The sequence below is a fragment of the Epinephelus lanceolatus genome, chromosome 6 (genome assembly GCF_041903045.1).
Source record: "Epinephelus lanceolatus isolate andai-2023 chromosome 6, ASM4190304v1, whole genome shotgun sequence".
NCBI classification, from domain to species: Eukaryota; Metazoa; Chordata; class Actinopteri; order Perciformes; family Serranidae; genus Epinephelus; species Epinephelus lanceolatus.
The window spans coordinates 10,320,212-10,337,184 of NC_135739.1; the positions used below are offsets into that span (position 1 = coordinate 10,320,212).

Genomic DNA, 16,973 nt, shown 5'->3' on the forward strand with positions numbered 1-16,973 from the left:
ATCTAAGTTCATCATCAGTACATCAGTTAGAGTGGATGCAATGTTAGACTAAGGATGGAAACGAGTGTAATAAGCTGATAGTTCTGTCTGATATAAGGCAATAATCAGTCTGATCTCAAAGATCAGCATCGGAGCCCGATCTGATCTTTTGTTTTACGTCAGCTGTTGTGTTTTCACTCCTGAAGCTTTCATGCACAGCACAGCATTGAGCTCCCATGCATGAACAGAGGCTGAGCCCCGCCAGCGACAAAACACTACATGCCATAAACAACAGCGAAATGCAGTACGCAACTGTTTATTTATGTTATTTACCAAAGTTATGAGCACTCCTTTTGTTTCAGCACTGTTTCATTTCAGCTCAGTTGCTTGTTGGCGACGGTGCCAACAGAGCCAACGATAAATACACTCACCATGCAACTGGAAATGCAACAAAAGCCACGCAAGCAAAAAGCCATTTAGAATACTTTATTAATTAATCCTCCCAAAATAAGTGAAGACAGAGAAAATAAACACAACAGAACAAAGCTGATTCAGGTAGCAAAGGCTGCGCTGAAGCAGCAAACACTGGAGAATACTGACTCAAAGGGATAGAGAAATTCCAGTCAGTCCAATTCAAAGGCAGTGACATGGCGAAGAATCAGATCGGAACTTGGTATTGACAGATATTTAATATTAAATGACTCAGACTGACATTGGCATTGAATTTTTTAAGGCTTAAAATTATGCCTAATTGAGGGCATGATTGCTTTGAGTGACAGGTTGTCTTTGAGGCGTCAAATCAACCAACTCACTCCTCCAGAGCTCCACCTTCCAGCTATGGGTACTTCTTGCTCCAAAAATCCAAGATGGCGACGGTACAGTGCCAAATTTGAGGCTTCAAAACAGGAGTCCACAAACCAATGGGTGACCTCATGGTGGTTACGTCCATTATTTTATACAGTTTATGGTGCCCACCTACTGGCAGTCCTGTCTGCATCATGTATTTGTGTCTTCTCTGTTATCCCCTTGCGGCCATCCTGAAGCAGACCTCCACATTTGTGATGACGCACTACAACGCAGTACACTGTATAAACACTGGAGACCAGACACCTTATTGTGTAGAGGACCATGTGTAAAAATACTCCGAGCATATTTGGAGAAGCTTTGAAAAAAACGGTTGGGATGGAGTGTGAAGGATGGGTTTCACCAATGTTTAGAGAGCAGGTTTAATTTTGGAAAGGCCAAGCTCTCTTGTCCATCTGCCTGCAGCTTCCTTATTTGATGTTTTTTGAATAAAAATAGAGCTGAGCTTGGTTGAGCTGACTTTTATGTGCATATTCTTCTCAACAGAGAGGTCACTGCTGGCTGGAAACTGGAAACATTCAGCTGTAAAGTTAAATACAGAATATTCCATCAATTATTTTGTTACTTTAGTGAATAATTCACCTGTAATAGATGCTGGAAATCACTGAAGCCGAATTGAAAACATGCACTTATCTCTCTTCTGTTTTGGCATTTACATAGTGCAGAACTAAGAAAACAGCATATTACAGAAGCTCTTTTGTCCTCTAACACTCTAATGTTTTCCCCTCCTCCAGGTATCTGAGGGCTCAGAGGTCCACTTCCAGCCAGGAAACTTCTCCCTCTCCTGCCAGATCCAGAAGGAGACCCTTCCCCATGGCAATGAGCACCTCCTTAACTGGGCCCAGAAGAAGTACAGGGCAGTCACCTCGTTCTCTGAGCTCAGGATGACTCAAGACATCTACATCAAAGTTGGAGAAGGTGTGTTCTAGATTCCCAAAATTCCCAACATAGCTCTCGGCCCCCAAGCCATGCCTCCCTATTCCCCTTCAGCTCCCATAACTGCACTTAGCTTTGTGTTTGAACCAGTTTACATGCACGTCTCTGGGAAAAGAATTTCCTTCCCACAACAGGCATTCACCCTTTCACACAATTTATCAGGCTACCTGTGGTAGCTCTGAGCTGTGGCTGCTTACAGCCCTAAGTTACTGAACCCCAGAAATATATAGAAAATGCACAGATAATGCATTGGAGTATTATGGCTGAACTACAAAAAATAAATCATTGCATGCATTACTCTACATATACCAGTATATATATGTTTTTAACATATAAACAGATACTTTTTCTTTTTTGAGACTCCTCATAATGTTTTTTAAGAGATAGAAGTTGATTAATCAGTTATTCAGAAATTAATCTGCAGCTATTCTGACAATTGATTAATTGTTAAATATCTTTTAGTTCTGGACTGTTGGTCTGACAAAACAAGCAATCTGAATACAGATAATAGGGAATTGTGACAGACTTTTCTGAGTTTTTATAGGCTAGATTATTAACTGATAATGATAAAATAATCTACAGACAAAGCTGAAAATAATTTTTAGTTGCAGAGGTATGTGGCTAATCATAAAAACCTTAACTAATGGCTAACTTAAAGTGGAAATAAACAAGCTGTTTGCTTTAACTTATCATTATGAAGTAAATGTTGATTGCACAATGTAATGGCTAAAGATTAGTGACACTATGATTGTGTAGATTTGTACCCTGTACGCCTTGCTTTCACTATGAATGTCTTTCTGCTGCCGGGAATGATCTTCTGGGAAAATTAAGGCTGTCATTTATGTCACAAAGGAAGTGCATCAACAATTACACAACCAGCTCCATAGAGCGGGCTTGGCTGATAGAGTGTTGGAGGTGTCATGACAAGGATGGCGGTTTAGTGCACATGTTCTGGAACTGTTTAAGTTCAGGAATATTGGTCTGTAATACACACTACAGTGGAAAACATTACTGGCATCAATATTCCATTTTCTCCCAAGTTATTTATTTTGGGAGATCCTTCCTTACTAAAAGATTTGAATCCTCCCTTAGCAGAGTGGATCCAAACTGCCTTTATGTTAGGGAGGAGACTGCTTGTTAAAGACTGGAAAGCATCTGCTGCACCTGCGCCATTCTTGTGGTATACATCTCTTGGGCAGTTGGCTGCTTTTGAGCGCCTATCATACAGATTGTTGGGTAAGGTGGGGAAATATGATTTGAAATGGAGAAAGTACCACACCCATACGTTGGGGTCTGAAAGTGTGTCCAGCTCATAAATAATTAATTGTATATTCTATGGTGTAAACTTGTATGATGAAATGTATACATGTATGATATTGCTGCGAACTAATTTACTATGTACTCTGCACAACTCAGCACTAACCTGTTTTGTTTTTTTAAATTAATGAATTAATTAATTTATTTTTGTTCTTATTGGTTGTAGTACATTTTTGTTATCTGCTCTTTCTCGCCCCACAAAAAAAAACAACAACAATTACACAACAAAATCAGGAAGAGGAAAGCACCTTTTCCCCCTGTTAGATATCGATAGCTATCCCCAGTTACCAAAGGCTGTCAATGTAAACTCTCAGTCACTATCTTCAGTGGCAGAAATGGCAGGTGGTGAAACAGCTAACGTAAATGTAGAAAACAAAATGCAGTGTGTCCTGTATTTGTTGTTAGTTGCTAGTTCCTGAGGAACATTGAAAGCCATCTGATTGTCTTTGCAACAGTGGTGCCAACAATAATATCACTTGAAGACACTAGATGAGTAAAAGTTAGAAAGTTTCCTTGTAAAACACCAACAAAAGTGATTTTTTTAGATTTATATTATGCAATATTCATATCCCTGTATGCTGACTGGTCGTCTTCTTCATCACTACCTTTGCGGGAGCATTGCTATGCTGATATGTATGATAGCGCCACCAACTGTCAAACAGAAAGTGTGAAACAAGCATTGAGAGTGTGTTGTGTCGCTTGTGTACGTGCGTATCTTAATGCGCATGCATGATACAAACACAACAAGGAAACACTCATTAAAAAAAAATTGCTTTGTAACACCTTTAGAGGTCAAAAATTCCTTAGGGTATGTTCCACATAATGGATGACATTACAGCATAACTGTCTGTAATTAATGTGTGTAGGGTACTGTCAGTCTTGAGACCATTCAGATTTAGTTTTTGTTTTTATGTATGAATGGATGTGTGATAGTGTGCTAGTCAGAGATAAATTGAGATGCGGAAATTGTAGAGACTAAAAAATGAAGCCAGGACAGTGATCTGAACAAAAAGTGTGAAATAGGCAAATTGGTATTTAAGACTTTGGAGGGTGAATTTAGTTTTTGGACAGCTTGTCAGATCATCTTTGACAGAATCTTATCCCTTGATTCAAATCCACGGAAATGTCTATCATTTGTCTCTTTTGCCAAGTGGTCTGACCTCCATTATTCTCACAAATATGACAATAATAAATGTACAACATCTGGTGGAGAGCATATATAGGTTGACGAAACATCAGATGGAAAAAACCCAAGGTAAGCAGAAGATAAACTATCGCTTTCACTTTTTTCCAATAAGTAAGATGAGGGGGAGTTTGGGTAAAGTGAGGAAGCTCTAGGAGATTCTCAGGGGAAGCTGTGATTGATCTTTATACGTTTGAGCTGCAGACTTTTGATTCTTCACTCTCCACTGGCCATACATGCACTGAACAGACAGCACGTCCAACTTCAAATGCATCAGCTCTCAGACAGGACATCTTGTTTTTAACGAGCATCTTTCAGCACATGGAAATAAAGCAAAGCTCATGTCTGGAGAGAAGTAATGGCACCACTACTGCCGGTGATAAGTTCTCTCTCTGTGTTAGTCGCTGTGGAGTGGTTGCTCAGCCTGCAAGTGTTTGGCTTGTGTCATTAGGGGGCTGTGGTTTGGCAAAAGCCCAGAGTGCCATGATGTTTACTTCAAGCAAAGAGCTGTAGATTTCCACTCCTCCACATTGTCAGTGGTGTTTCATGAAGATGGACAGATTCTCACTTTGCTTCCTAACCAGGCTCGTATACTCAAGGTCTCCCCTCAGCTCTTTAAAGTGCCACAAAGGTTCCGGAAAGGAAGGTGCCAACCTTCAGTTTACACTTTGTCCTTGGCTCTGTTTGCCAAATAAGGAAGCAGCTGTCTTGTGTTTTCTCTGAGTGCTGAGAAGGGGTGTAACTTTTTACTTTCTAAAGGTACTTTATGAGCAGTTTGCGAATTTTTTGAACAGTCATGCATGTGAAGGAAAAAACACTAGAAAGTTTGATAAAATGTGTTTATGAATATCATTGTCCTGTTATTGTTGAGGGATTCTGGTGAAAACCTTTGCATGGTTTTCCCACGTAAAATCCAAAAGAGTGATTTCCCTGTTGATAAGAAGACAGGTCATGCCAATCAGAGCACACTCAACCTCATCCAACAAGGGGCCTAGTTAGCTCTGCGACAATAGGTATACCAGCTGCAGGGCTGTGTGATAAAGTGAGCAGGAAAACTGTTCCTCAGCTGAAACGGCTCGGTCAAAGCAAACATCCACCCTACTGAAGTCTCCGTGACAGGACATTGAATTCCTCCCAGAAGCAGGGGGTACTGTTATGCAGCTGACCTCGTGCTGTGACCTCTCTGTGGTGCAGGGTAACAAAAAGCCGTATTTCTCCTTTGGGGGATTAAAATAGCCTTACAGAGCCCCTGACCAGTAACATAAATATCTCTCCGCTTTCAGATCCACTGTTTTCTGACACCTGCAAAATTGATACCAAGTTCCTGTCTCTGAACTACCTGGGCGGCTACGTGGAGCCACAGGCATCAAAGGGCTGTGTACTGTCCGGACCCGACAAAGACCAAGAAGTCCACATCATCGAGCTCCAAGCCCCCAACTCCAGCAGGTGAGCAGCCAAGAAAACATGTTGTCATAGTTTCATTTTGAGGTCAAGATGCTCTCACTAATCTCTGAGGATTAGTTTTGGATGGAAACTCCCATGAAGGCGAGTTGGGGGTCACTTAGTGGTGTTGTTTTGCGAAAGATATTTCAAAACTGGGTCTCAAAGTCCAGGTTGCCAGATAATCATCTCACTCCCCCAGTGGAGTGATTACTCTGTATGCCCAAAAGACTACAAATCTGGGAATTTGTTGCGCTGTATCTCACTCCAGTGTTATCAGGTCTGTAGTGCACATGTCTGCTTTTTTTCTGGGAATGCATCCAGCTTTTTAATTAGTTGGCCAGACGCAGAAGGCACGATAACACTACGTACTGTAGACCTAACCGTCCAAAATTTTTGGTCTCTCCCTCTGTGCAGTGCTTTCCAGGTGGATGTCATAGTAGATCTACGGCCTCTGGAGGACGATGCCCCTCTGCATCGTGACGTCGTCTTGCTGCTCAAGTGTGCCAAGTCTGTCAACTGGGTCATCAAGGCCCACAGTGTGATTGGCAAGCTGGATGTAGTGGTAAGCTAGCAGCATGAAAACAGACAAAAGCTTTCCATTCATCTCTTATTCTCCTCTGCTGACTTCACCACTGAGATTTTATATCATCTTATCACACATCACAGTAGCTCACAAGTCATGTCGCAGACAGAAATGTCAGCACTTTGCACCAACAACCAAAGAATTTGTCACACCAGAAAGTGTGTTGAATTGGCGCCTGGTCCCGCGCTGCAGGAGAGGGTGGGGATAACAGGTTAGGAGGAACTGTGACATTTCATCGTGGCAGCTCCAGGGATTGTCATCACATTCAGAGAACCAGGCGCAGCAGTGGTAGGGGCATCACATATTTTCAGAGCCAAGGCTACTACAGTACTCCAGCTGCACATAAGCTGCTTCCCATCAGTCACAATGTGAATTATGAGCCACGCCTACTTTGGGCACTTTCTTAAGCAGCGAGCTGTTAGGGCCTCCTTGCCACACACAAAAGACAAACACTGGCTAATTACTGCAATATATCAGAATGCCCTTTATTGGAACTATGGTTTTATACATATCAGCGCTGAGTGTGAGTACACAGTTTTGATATTAAATCTTCATTACTGTTACTCAAGTCTCTCAGGACTCTTAGAAACTATAAGAATATGACACCTATGTAAACTTTGGAAGAATAGTTTAACTGTAGATCATGTCGATGGGGAATTGGCAGTAGTCCAACCACTGAAATTGCTCCAGGGATGACATTTTAAACCCTGAGTAAAAAAAAGTCGGTGCATTAGGACCGAAAGAGACTCGCTAATGTTGTGCATTTCTCAAAATATTTCATTTGTCTCGTGACATTTGGTATTTATGGTATGACAGACCCATCAGTTGTATTGTGTGCACCTCTCTGCTCTGTTAACCCTGTACTGATTTCAGTGGAGGTGAGTGAGGGGTTCTGTGTTTCCTTACTGTGTAATGCTGATACTCCTGCAGGGCTGCTGCAGCCATGACACTGCACCTTTTTTCCAGGCGCAGTGTGTTTGTACAGCTGCCCGGTCACTGCTGTACAGTAAGTCAGTCAGGTTGTGTGAGTGTGATGCCAGGTCACAGCCTGTGGTACTTACATCAGCACAAACGGATTGTAATGCCTCTGGTGGAAGTTGGTGGATGATTTGTGTTTTCTTCTATCCACTCAGATCATTTTTAGCCATGCTGGATAATTTTTAGAATGGCTCATGGGTTGCAATGTTGGCCCGTTGGTCAGTGCGTCCACCAGCAGCTACTGGATGGATTGCCAGGAAATTTGGTAAAGACATTCTGTGTCGCCCTCGGGATGAATTATTATAACTGTGGTGATCCCTTAAAGAGAAAGTGATGTTTTTTTCAACCCCGTATTTTTATCTAAGTGACTAACGGGAACAACAATTTTTTAAATTGGTCCAGTATTTAGGGAGAGAGCTGCAGCCAGCAGTGGTGTAACAGGCTGCAGTGTAACCACCCTGGGCATTTGGCACCGTAAATTTACATCCATGAAAAGTGTGCCATGAATCAGTATATTTGCCCCCAGTTTTTAATGCCCTTTTTGTGCCTTTGACACAAACGTTCACATGGAATTAAGAATGAACTGATTAGATATTGGTGGTCGTAGGGCAAACGTCAAGGTCACTGTGACCTCGTCTGTCTCATTCTGGTGAATGCCATATATCAAGAACACCCTAAGGGAATTATTATTTATTTATTTTTTTTCAAATTTGACTCAAACATCCACTTGGAGTCACGGATGAACTAATTAGATTTCGGTGGTTAAAGTGGTTAAAGGTCGAAGTTACTGTGACCTTGTCTGTCTTATTTACATAAACGCAATGTATCAAGAACACCTTGAGGGATTTTTTTTTTTTCAAATTTGGCACAAACTTCCACATTTAGTCAAGGATGAACTGATTAGATATTGGTGATTAAAGGTCAAGGTCACTGTGACCTTGTCTGTCTCATTCTCGTGAACACAATATCTCAAGAACACCTTGGAGGAATTTTTTCAAATTTGGCACCAACGTCCACTTGGACTCAACAATGAACTGATTAGAAATTGGTGTTCAAAGGTCAAGGTCACTGTGACCCCATCAGTCAGTCTCATTCTCGTGAACACAATATCTCAAGAACACCTTGGGGGCATTTCTTCAAATTTGGCACCAACGTCCACTTTCTGTCACAGATGAACTGATTAGAATTTGGTGGTCAAAGGTCAAGGTCACTGTGACCCCATCAGTCCCATTCTGGGGAAGGCAATATCCCAAGAACACCTTAAGGGAATTTGGCACAAACATCTAATTGGACTCAACAATGAACTGATTAGAATTTGGTAGCCAAAGGTCAAGGTCACTTACACTTTGAGGGAGTTTGGACTCAAGAATGAACTGGTTAGATTTTGCTGGTCAAAGGTTGACGAAATTTCACACAAATTCCTAACAGAATAAAATGTTGAAATGATGACATTTTATATCCAAAAAAGGTCAACTTCACCGTGACATCATAATGTTCTGCAAAACCACTTTTCTGTCCATTATTCAGTGTCATATCTCAGGAACAGAAGGGGAGACATTTGGTCAGATACTGAGTTGGTGACATTGATCTTGGGTGTCCAACTTGAAACTGTGCTGATTGTACAGATCTTCTGTGCTGCTGGGGTAAAGATGTGTGCGAAGCATCCATGTTTTCAGAGACATGGATGTTAACTGTACGTGCAACGTCGTTTAGTCACACTTGTTTTAACTTGTAACAAATTAATATAAATTTTAAAAACCATTCATGAGTTTTGTAAATGTGATTTTTTTTCTTTTATCACTCATTCGTTTTGGTGACATTCTAATATGACCTCTTCAGGACTCTGAACTCAAAGTTTGGGACCTGGGACTTGTCTTGGGACTTGAGTGCAACACTTGAGATTTACGTGACTTACAAAACTATGTCTTGATCCCACCTTTTTGTTCCCACAAGCTGACACTTTGACTTTTATTTGACAGCAGTGGCACACAGGATGCTGTGCTTGTGCAACCAGTGTTTGGGAGCATGTCAACTATTTATGTGATAGGATGGCCTCGTAAAAAACAAAATCTTGCTCCTGTCAGAAAGCAGGTTCTCCTCGGCGTTGCTCAAGAGAGATGAATGTGTGGGAAACGGCTGTGAGAACGAATCGTTACTCCCTCACACAGGGAGGGTATGCTGTAGGGCAGGACACGAATTTTAAGAGTAAACTAACATGTTGGTTTCACAGCATTGATTGAGGGATGACACACCCATGACCTCACACTCATACATATGATTCACACTCAGTGCAGCATGAGAACAGGACTGTACTTGAAATGGAATATCTGCGGAGTAGTAAATCATGTCCTCTGTTTCTGAAGATCTTAAAGGAGCTTACACAAATGTATGATCTTCTAGAAATGCCAATTTGTTCTTTTTGATGGAAAACATACACTAAGACAAGATATATGACGTCTCTGCTTTCTTTTCCACAGGCCTCTGATACCGTGAGTGTCAGCTCAAATGTGGAGAGACTGATGCAAGTGTCAAAATCCCCTAGGCAGCACTTGCCATCAGGGCCACAAGCACTGATAAAGTGGGCAGGGGAGCATGGCTACAGCCCAGTCACGTCTTACACCAACACTCCTGTGGCTAACCACTTCAATATCCGACTTAGAGAGCCAGGTAAACTGAAGAGACATCCTCTGAATTCAGTCATACTGAAGCAGAAATTGCGTGCTCAGTTTAATGATAGCAAGAATACCATGTGTGAGACATACAATTTAGCAGCTGCTACAATTTCAAGACTAATATTGCGCATTTCACGGTCATTATAGAGAGACGAGCGTGAAATTGTGAAATGGTTTTATAGTCGCAGTCCTGTGTAATTTCCCTGCCTGTTAAATCAGCCTCATGAGGTTTCAACAATGTGTGACTTCCAGATGTGGTGGATCCTCTGGAGAGCATGTTGCCTCCAGAGCTCTCCATCCTGCGCGACTCCAGTCCTCATCCAAGAGCAGGAGCTGTGACACGGCACTCCAGCCTGCCCTTTCCCTTCCCTCCATCTGTGTCTGACGGCCTACCCTACCTGCCTCTGTCCCCCTCCCTCGACGACCGGCCCTGGGAGAATGGAGAGTTCGAGGAGCACCAGGGCATTCTGAGTGTTGGCCTCAGTGTGCAGTGTGAGGACACGAGGATGGTGGTCAGCATCGACAAAGAAAGCCTGCAGGTGAGTGGACAGCAGGATTTCATCCATCATGGAGCCTACCTAGAAACATATCAGGCTGCAACGAATGATTATTCCAGATGGTTTAGTTTTATTTTATTCCAGCATGCAACAAGTATAAATAAACACAACTTTAAAAAATGCAAAAAAACAGAACCAGAAACACAAACTATCCCTGAATAGCATGTAACATAAGATGCCGCAAATAAATTGATTATTTATCAGATATTTGTATTATTGAAATTATTTACTACTAAAAACATTAATTTCATTAATTTCATTTTTTTAATAACATGAACAAGCAGATCAGAGCAAAGGTAGCTCTAACCAGCACATTATAGGTATTATATTTGAAACAAATAATTAGGGGTGGGTGATATATCTATTAAACTCAATGTATCACAGCTTGTTGCACATGGGATGGATAAAATGATAAAATTGGAGAGCAGTTAGTTTGCTTCCCAGCCACAGTGAATAAATCCTCGCATTTCACAACAGCACCACACGGACAGTTTAACTTTCCGCTAACTGCTAACAGCTGACTGTTGACTAAAAGCTTCAAGTTCACAGCAAAAACTTCAACACTTCCTATTTGATCTATTCCATTCTAACAATACTGTATTTAACTTTATTTCAACATTTCTTTATTTAACTTTATTTCAACATTTCTTTATTTAACTTTATTCTAAAAGTACTTTATTAAACTTTATTAAAACTACTTTATTGAACTTGATTATTATAGTACTTCTAGAGACAATACTAGAATAATATTTAACTTTATTATAATAGTACTTTATTCAACTTAATTGTAACAGATCTTCATTTAACTTTATTATAACAATAGTTTAACTTTACTATAAAAGTACTTAAGCATTATTTCAGCATTTATTTAGTATTTCAGCATTAATTTATTATCACAATACTTTATTTACCTTTATTATAACACCTCACTTTTAAAGTTAAATAAAGTATTGTGATAGTCAAGTTTTAAAAAGTACTATTATAAGTAATTTAAATAAAACACTGTTCTAATAAAGTTCAATAAAGTGCTGTTTTAATAAAGTTAAATTTGTAATCTTTATTAAAACAATACTTTTTTAAACTTTGTTATAACATCTTTATTTAACTTTATTATAATAGTACTTTAACTTTGTTGTTAAAATACTTAAGTTACTAGTTTACTGTAGTATTTTAGTAGTGCAGAGTAGTTTAGCGGATATTATTATTTCTAAGCCATATTGCCCATAATCAAATTAAATAAATACATCTTCTGTAGATTAACTAACGAATTGTTAAAGCACAGAAACAAACAGTTGAGAAATGTCCCACTCCAATGTTAAACAGACAGATAGACAGTTTTGTTTCCCAACCAGACTTTGTCCAGTGTCATTGGTAATTTGGATTGCGATTGAAGACGCACATCTGAAAATTGTTTGACCGTATGATCGGTCACATTTGCTTTTGAGTATTTTGTTTTTTCATCTTTGCTCTTGCGACACAGACTTGATGTGACAAACTGTGACAAGAGGGACAGAAAACAACAAGCACAGAGGACACAGAATACCAGTGTCAAGAGCAATTAGTGGGATAAATGAAAGTCTTCTGCTCTGCTCTTAACAAATGCCAAAATAACATTCATGTTGCTAGGTTTTTAATATCTGAAAAGTATCTTTTGTGTGCATGTATGTATTATATCAAAGTGGACATTATGGTAATGATAGCAAATGAAGAAACTGTCCTAATACACACATCTATAGCTCATTTGTGGGTTAATATCTTGGCCTTCAGCTGCAGAGATCAGTTTTGCCTGCTGCCATGATAATTGCCATACTTAAGGAAAACCTGGTTAAACATCCGCAAAAGTAAAACAAAGAGAAATACTGTTAAGTAAATACTCTTAAGCGTCCCTGTTATACACAGGCTGACATTGAAGCAAGTGGGACTTTTCCCAACATTTGCCGTCTGAGCGCGGGAATGGCACACACAGCCCACATCACAGAATGGAAACTGGCATAGACTGTAATTAGGAGAAGCTGAGGCTGGAGCTAGACCACCTTGTGGGATTTGTTTATTCCTGGGAACTCAAAGTCTCACACAACCACTTTTTTTTTTAATTCCAAAAATGAGCTAATAAAGGAAAAGTTTTTTTTAAATCTTTTTCCAATGTTGCAGTTTTTTTATGTTTCCTCAGGCGAACGGGTATGCTCATGCCAACCTCACGCTCCAAGACCCAGCTTGCAAAGCAACAGTCAATGCCACCCACTACACACTGGAAACTCCTCTGACTGGCTGTCAGACCACCGTATATCCCATGCAGGGCAGTCCAATGGCCCTTTACATCAACTCTGTGAGTACAACACCTATTATTATGCTAAAACAAGTCATGTCAATAAAGCTGGTTTACCTGAACCATAAACAGTGGCCACCTAGATTATAATGTAAATATAAATGTGGAAACAAACACTGTCTTTTAAGTTAAGCTGAAATTTGCTTTTTTGTTTGTTTTGACTTGTTTACTCGTAGAGGTTATTAAAGAAGTGGATGTAGCCCACACGTTTGTAAAGTGAAGCCCATGTGAAATTGCCTTAAACACATAGGTATTACAGAACAGGCCCAAGGCTTTAGGGGGCCCATAAGTCAGAGCCTCTGCGTGAAGTCACTGTCATTAACTTTGCATTTCTTATCAAAGGGCTCAGTCATCATGCCAATAACAGAGCCCCAAAAGTCCTAAAAGAGAAAAACTGAAGGAAAAGCCTAAATGTTCACTTTGAAGATGTCACAAGAAAGAAACCATCATGATGCAGTCTGTTTTAAGTACTGGAGAGCACCTTTTACTGGTTAAATTGTAGCTCATTTCGAATGTTATATGAGCACTGTTCCTATGGTGGCAAGTTTGCATACATTAGTTGACTGTAAGTGCAAAATTAAAGGATGTTTTGCTGTCTTTTCATCTTCGCTAGTTAACAGTTAGCTAGCTGAAGACTGGAAAAAAAGAAACCAACAAAAATTCACGATGCTGCTCAAAGGCTACCACCAGGATCTATAGATAACTTTGAAGATGCAGTGTTACTCAATGCATCAGTCAGCCATTCCACTTGTTTTTATTATCGTTATTATTGCATGACATACGTTTTAGTGATTATCGAATGTTCAAGCATTAAAAAATTGTATATGAATTTTGCAAACTACAAATATTGTATTTCCACTCTTGGAGAGAAAATCCTCCTTAGCTCCATACTCTCATCCAAATATGGTCACTTCTGGCTCCAAAAAACCAAGAGGGCAACTACCAAAATGCCAAACATAAGGACTAGGAAGCGCACCAGGCTTTGAAGCCAATTTTTGCAGAGTGGAATTACAGCTCCCGAGTTCGTCATGTGATGTCATTGGGCCCATAAAGAGTTTCCTATCGTCTTACATTGAGAAAGAGATGTCTGTAAATCACAATCCCATGCGAAACTACTTGTTTTACTCTCACGATTTAATCCATTTGGTCTGATAACATTTTGAAAGTCTAGAACAGCTGCAAGGTTAAATCATTTTATACCCATTCAAGTTAGCAGAGCACTAAACCAAAAGTAGCCATGTTGGTTGGCGGAAGTCTCTAGTGTGTCTGCTCGATGGGCCCAGTGATGTGGAAGCAGTGCCGATCATCCAGGTAATTTCATACCATGGAAAAAGAGCTTTTTGGCTTCAAGCTCCACTGAGCAACTTTCATAGGAAGGACCAGGGTCCCGCTTTCAACACTCCATTCAGGTCTCATAATTCATCCATGTTCAAAATGGGAGTGACGTCACAGTGGCTATGTCCACTTCTTTTATACAGTCTAGTAAATACTGATGAGAGGAGGCTTTATTTATTTTTGTGCGGGGATAGCACCTTCTAAATTAGCATTACTGTTTGCCTTTGCTAATGCTAACAAGGCTAACTAGCTAGTTTGCACAGCTTGTGAGCTTTCATTTTCTGAGTGGAACACAAACATCTTAAATCACAGATGGTAAACAAGCAAGGCTTTGTGGGCTTGTTAAAACAGAGAGAGAAAACATCTTGAATCAATGTTTGTCAGCTATTTATGGCTATGATGTGCTTCAGTTAGTAGTTGACAGCATGTTTCGTAGCAACATCAGCAGTCAGATCTCAGCCAGCTGATAGGAAACACAATCCTTTCTCCACAAATTGCTTTATACAAATTGTTTTTTGGATAAATAGAAAATAGAATAATACGATTAATTCAAAGTACATTTGCACGTATTGCTGAACAGTGTGGGAGTGTTTTTATGGGACTCAGCATTCACATCTGACATCTCCACTTGTCTTCATTATTATGGAATGCATTCATTCAGCATGTTTGTTCTAACAAGCAAGGATGAATCACTTCCTCCCCAACCTTTTGAGATCTTTTGTGGGGGAAATTTGGAACAACACATTTTCTGTCCAATGCAGATTGAAAACCCGGGCACACGTCCAAGGTTGCCTTTTGTGTTAGCAGTTGGATGCAGGGATAACCTCTGACCCCAGTCAAAAGAGATAAAATTTCATTGTTTGGGTCCCAACACATCAAAGATAATCTGCTCTAGCTGTTGTTGTTTCTCCGATCTTGTGACATGCTGATTTAATTCGGCAGTGGCACCAGGGACAGGTCAACTAATTTGGTGCAGACTCAAGAAAACACTCTTGGTGTCAGTGAGATTGTCCTCTCACCTCATTAAATCAGACTTTTCTTAAAGCGGCATGTACTCATGTCAGACCCCTGACATTCTTCTACTCTACTGAGAAATTAAAAGTATGTTTTTATGTTTTTGTCCAGGACGAGTCCCACTGCTGAAGCCACAGGACATTCCCACATTTTAAATCCAACTCATAGGTTGCAGAATGTTTTGGCAACCCCTCTCAAAGATTCGAATCTCTGTGTTAAGCAACACTACTCACGACTGGACCTTTTTAAAGAAGAAAGTCTGGAAGGGATTCTTCTTTCACTTACTAAGTGATGTGGCTCAGGCTTTGTGACTGATGGACTCCTCTGTGGATTGCAGGTCCTGATAAGTCATGCTGAGACTAAGGATGGGAGTGGTGGGCCGCTGGATTATGAGGATCTGGAATCTGGAGACGTGCTGTTCCCGAGGGACCCAGTTGAGAGGACACTTACGGAGGCCCCAGAACACCAGTCAGTCATAATGGTAAGACAGTGGAATCATTGTGGTTCTGCCTCTGTGAGAGCTCAATCTCATTGCAGGGTGAAAGTTGACAAGTCAAGATCAATTATCATCCACATCTCTATGTAAATCATACAGAGTTGGAAGAAACTCTATTTCCCAGAGTCCCTTGGTGCACGTAAAGGCTCATCTGGTTTCTGCAATCTCCGTCTTTCCATGATGTCTGTTTTATGAACTTGACCTGACATTTTCCATTTTGAAGTTGCTCCATCTCCTTCCCTCTACGGACTTATTTTCCTTTGTCTCATCCATTCCTTGCCTCCCACTTATTGTTCTTGTTTATACAGTATCTCTTATGTTCCTTCCCCCGTTTTCTGATCCATCTTTATGTGGTCAAACGCTGACACACAGTCTTGCAGGGTTGAGGATGCTTAGCAGTGGAATCAGATGTCAGATCCCTGCTGATATTTGTGTTGGCTTATGTCTTATTCTCCCCCTAGTTCAACTGCACGTACCGAAAGAGCCAGGAAACCTCGGTGACACTTCCCAGGATTGTACCAGGACCAGGAAGGCAACCAGTCAGCAACACGACATTTAACATGGAGCTGTACAACACACTGCCGTTCAACAATCCTTCACGCCAGGCCTTCTTCACTGTTGCACAAAAGCAGGACGTTTTTGTGGAGGTAATCTTTGCACTTCTAGTATATTACTTTTTATTTATGAGTGTGTGTTTTGCAGTTTAGTGCAGTATTAGTCTCATGGAAGTTGTGTTTTTGTTCCTAAATTAAAACTTTAGCAAGAAAACTTTCCTTTGTGTACTCTCTGTCTGGGACTTAAGCCCTCCCTGCTTTGATCTCCTGGTGCAGCATCCACAAGGCCGATTTGTATTTTGTCTAGTTGGGGCTAAAAAGCTAATACTTGCTTTCACCCCTCTTGTTCTTTGTATCTCCTCTCGACATGTCTCTGTATCCTGTCTGGCTGAATCAAAATCCTTGTTTCACAACAGTAACTACGGAGGTCATGTAAGAGATGGCAAAGGCTCACACTCTGAGCTCCTCTGACAAAATGATTTATGATGATATCAGCGGGAGGTGCTACGCTGACAGCATGGATGCAGAGCCAGCTGGTTACAAAGGATTTTCTGTATGCAAGACCAGTCCAAAAGAAGAAAAGAGGAGGAACTCAGGGGATGATTATGGATGAAAAGATATTACTTGTAACTAGCTGTGACTGAAATATTACTTAAAGAAATTTGTTTCACTTGACATAGCTAATGTTTAAAACAAACAGTTGTTATCCATCCAAGCAGCATTCATTCTGAGTCCT

General features: G+C 40.5%; 1 protein-coding gene across 1 annotated transcript in view; it reads left to right on the forward strand.

Moving 5' to 3' along the window:
• tgfbr3 (transforming growth factor, beta receptor III) overlaps positions 1-16,973 on the forward strand; it is a 91,965-nt gene that overhangs the window by 60,209 nt on the left and 14,783 nt on the right. The window contains exons 5-12 of the mRNA XM_033622870.2: positions 1,578-1,761; positions 5,563-5,725; positions 6,137-6,284; positions 9,761-9,950; positions 10,208-10,494; positions 12,683-12,838; positions 15,525-15,668; positions 16,145-16,330. Coding sequence (XP_033478761.1) covers positions 1,578-1,761; positions 5,563-5,725; positions 6,137-6,284; positions 9,761-9,950; positions 10,208-10,494; positions 12,683-12,838; positions 15,525-15,668; positions 16,145-16,330 — 1,458 coding nt within the window. The remainder of the gene's footprint in view (positions 1-1,577; positions 1,762-5,562; positions 5,726-6,136; positions 6,285-9,760; positions 9,951-10,207; positions 10,495-12,682; positions 12,839-15,524; positions 15,669-16,144; positions 16,331-16,973) is intronic.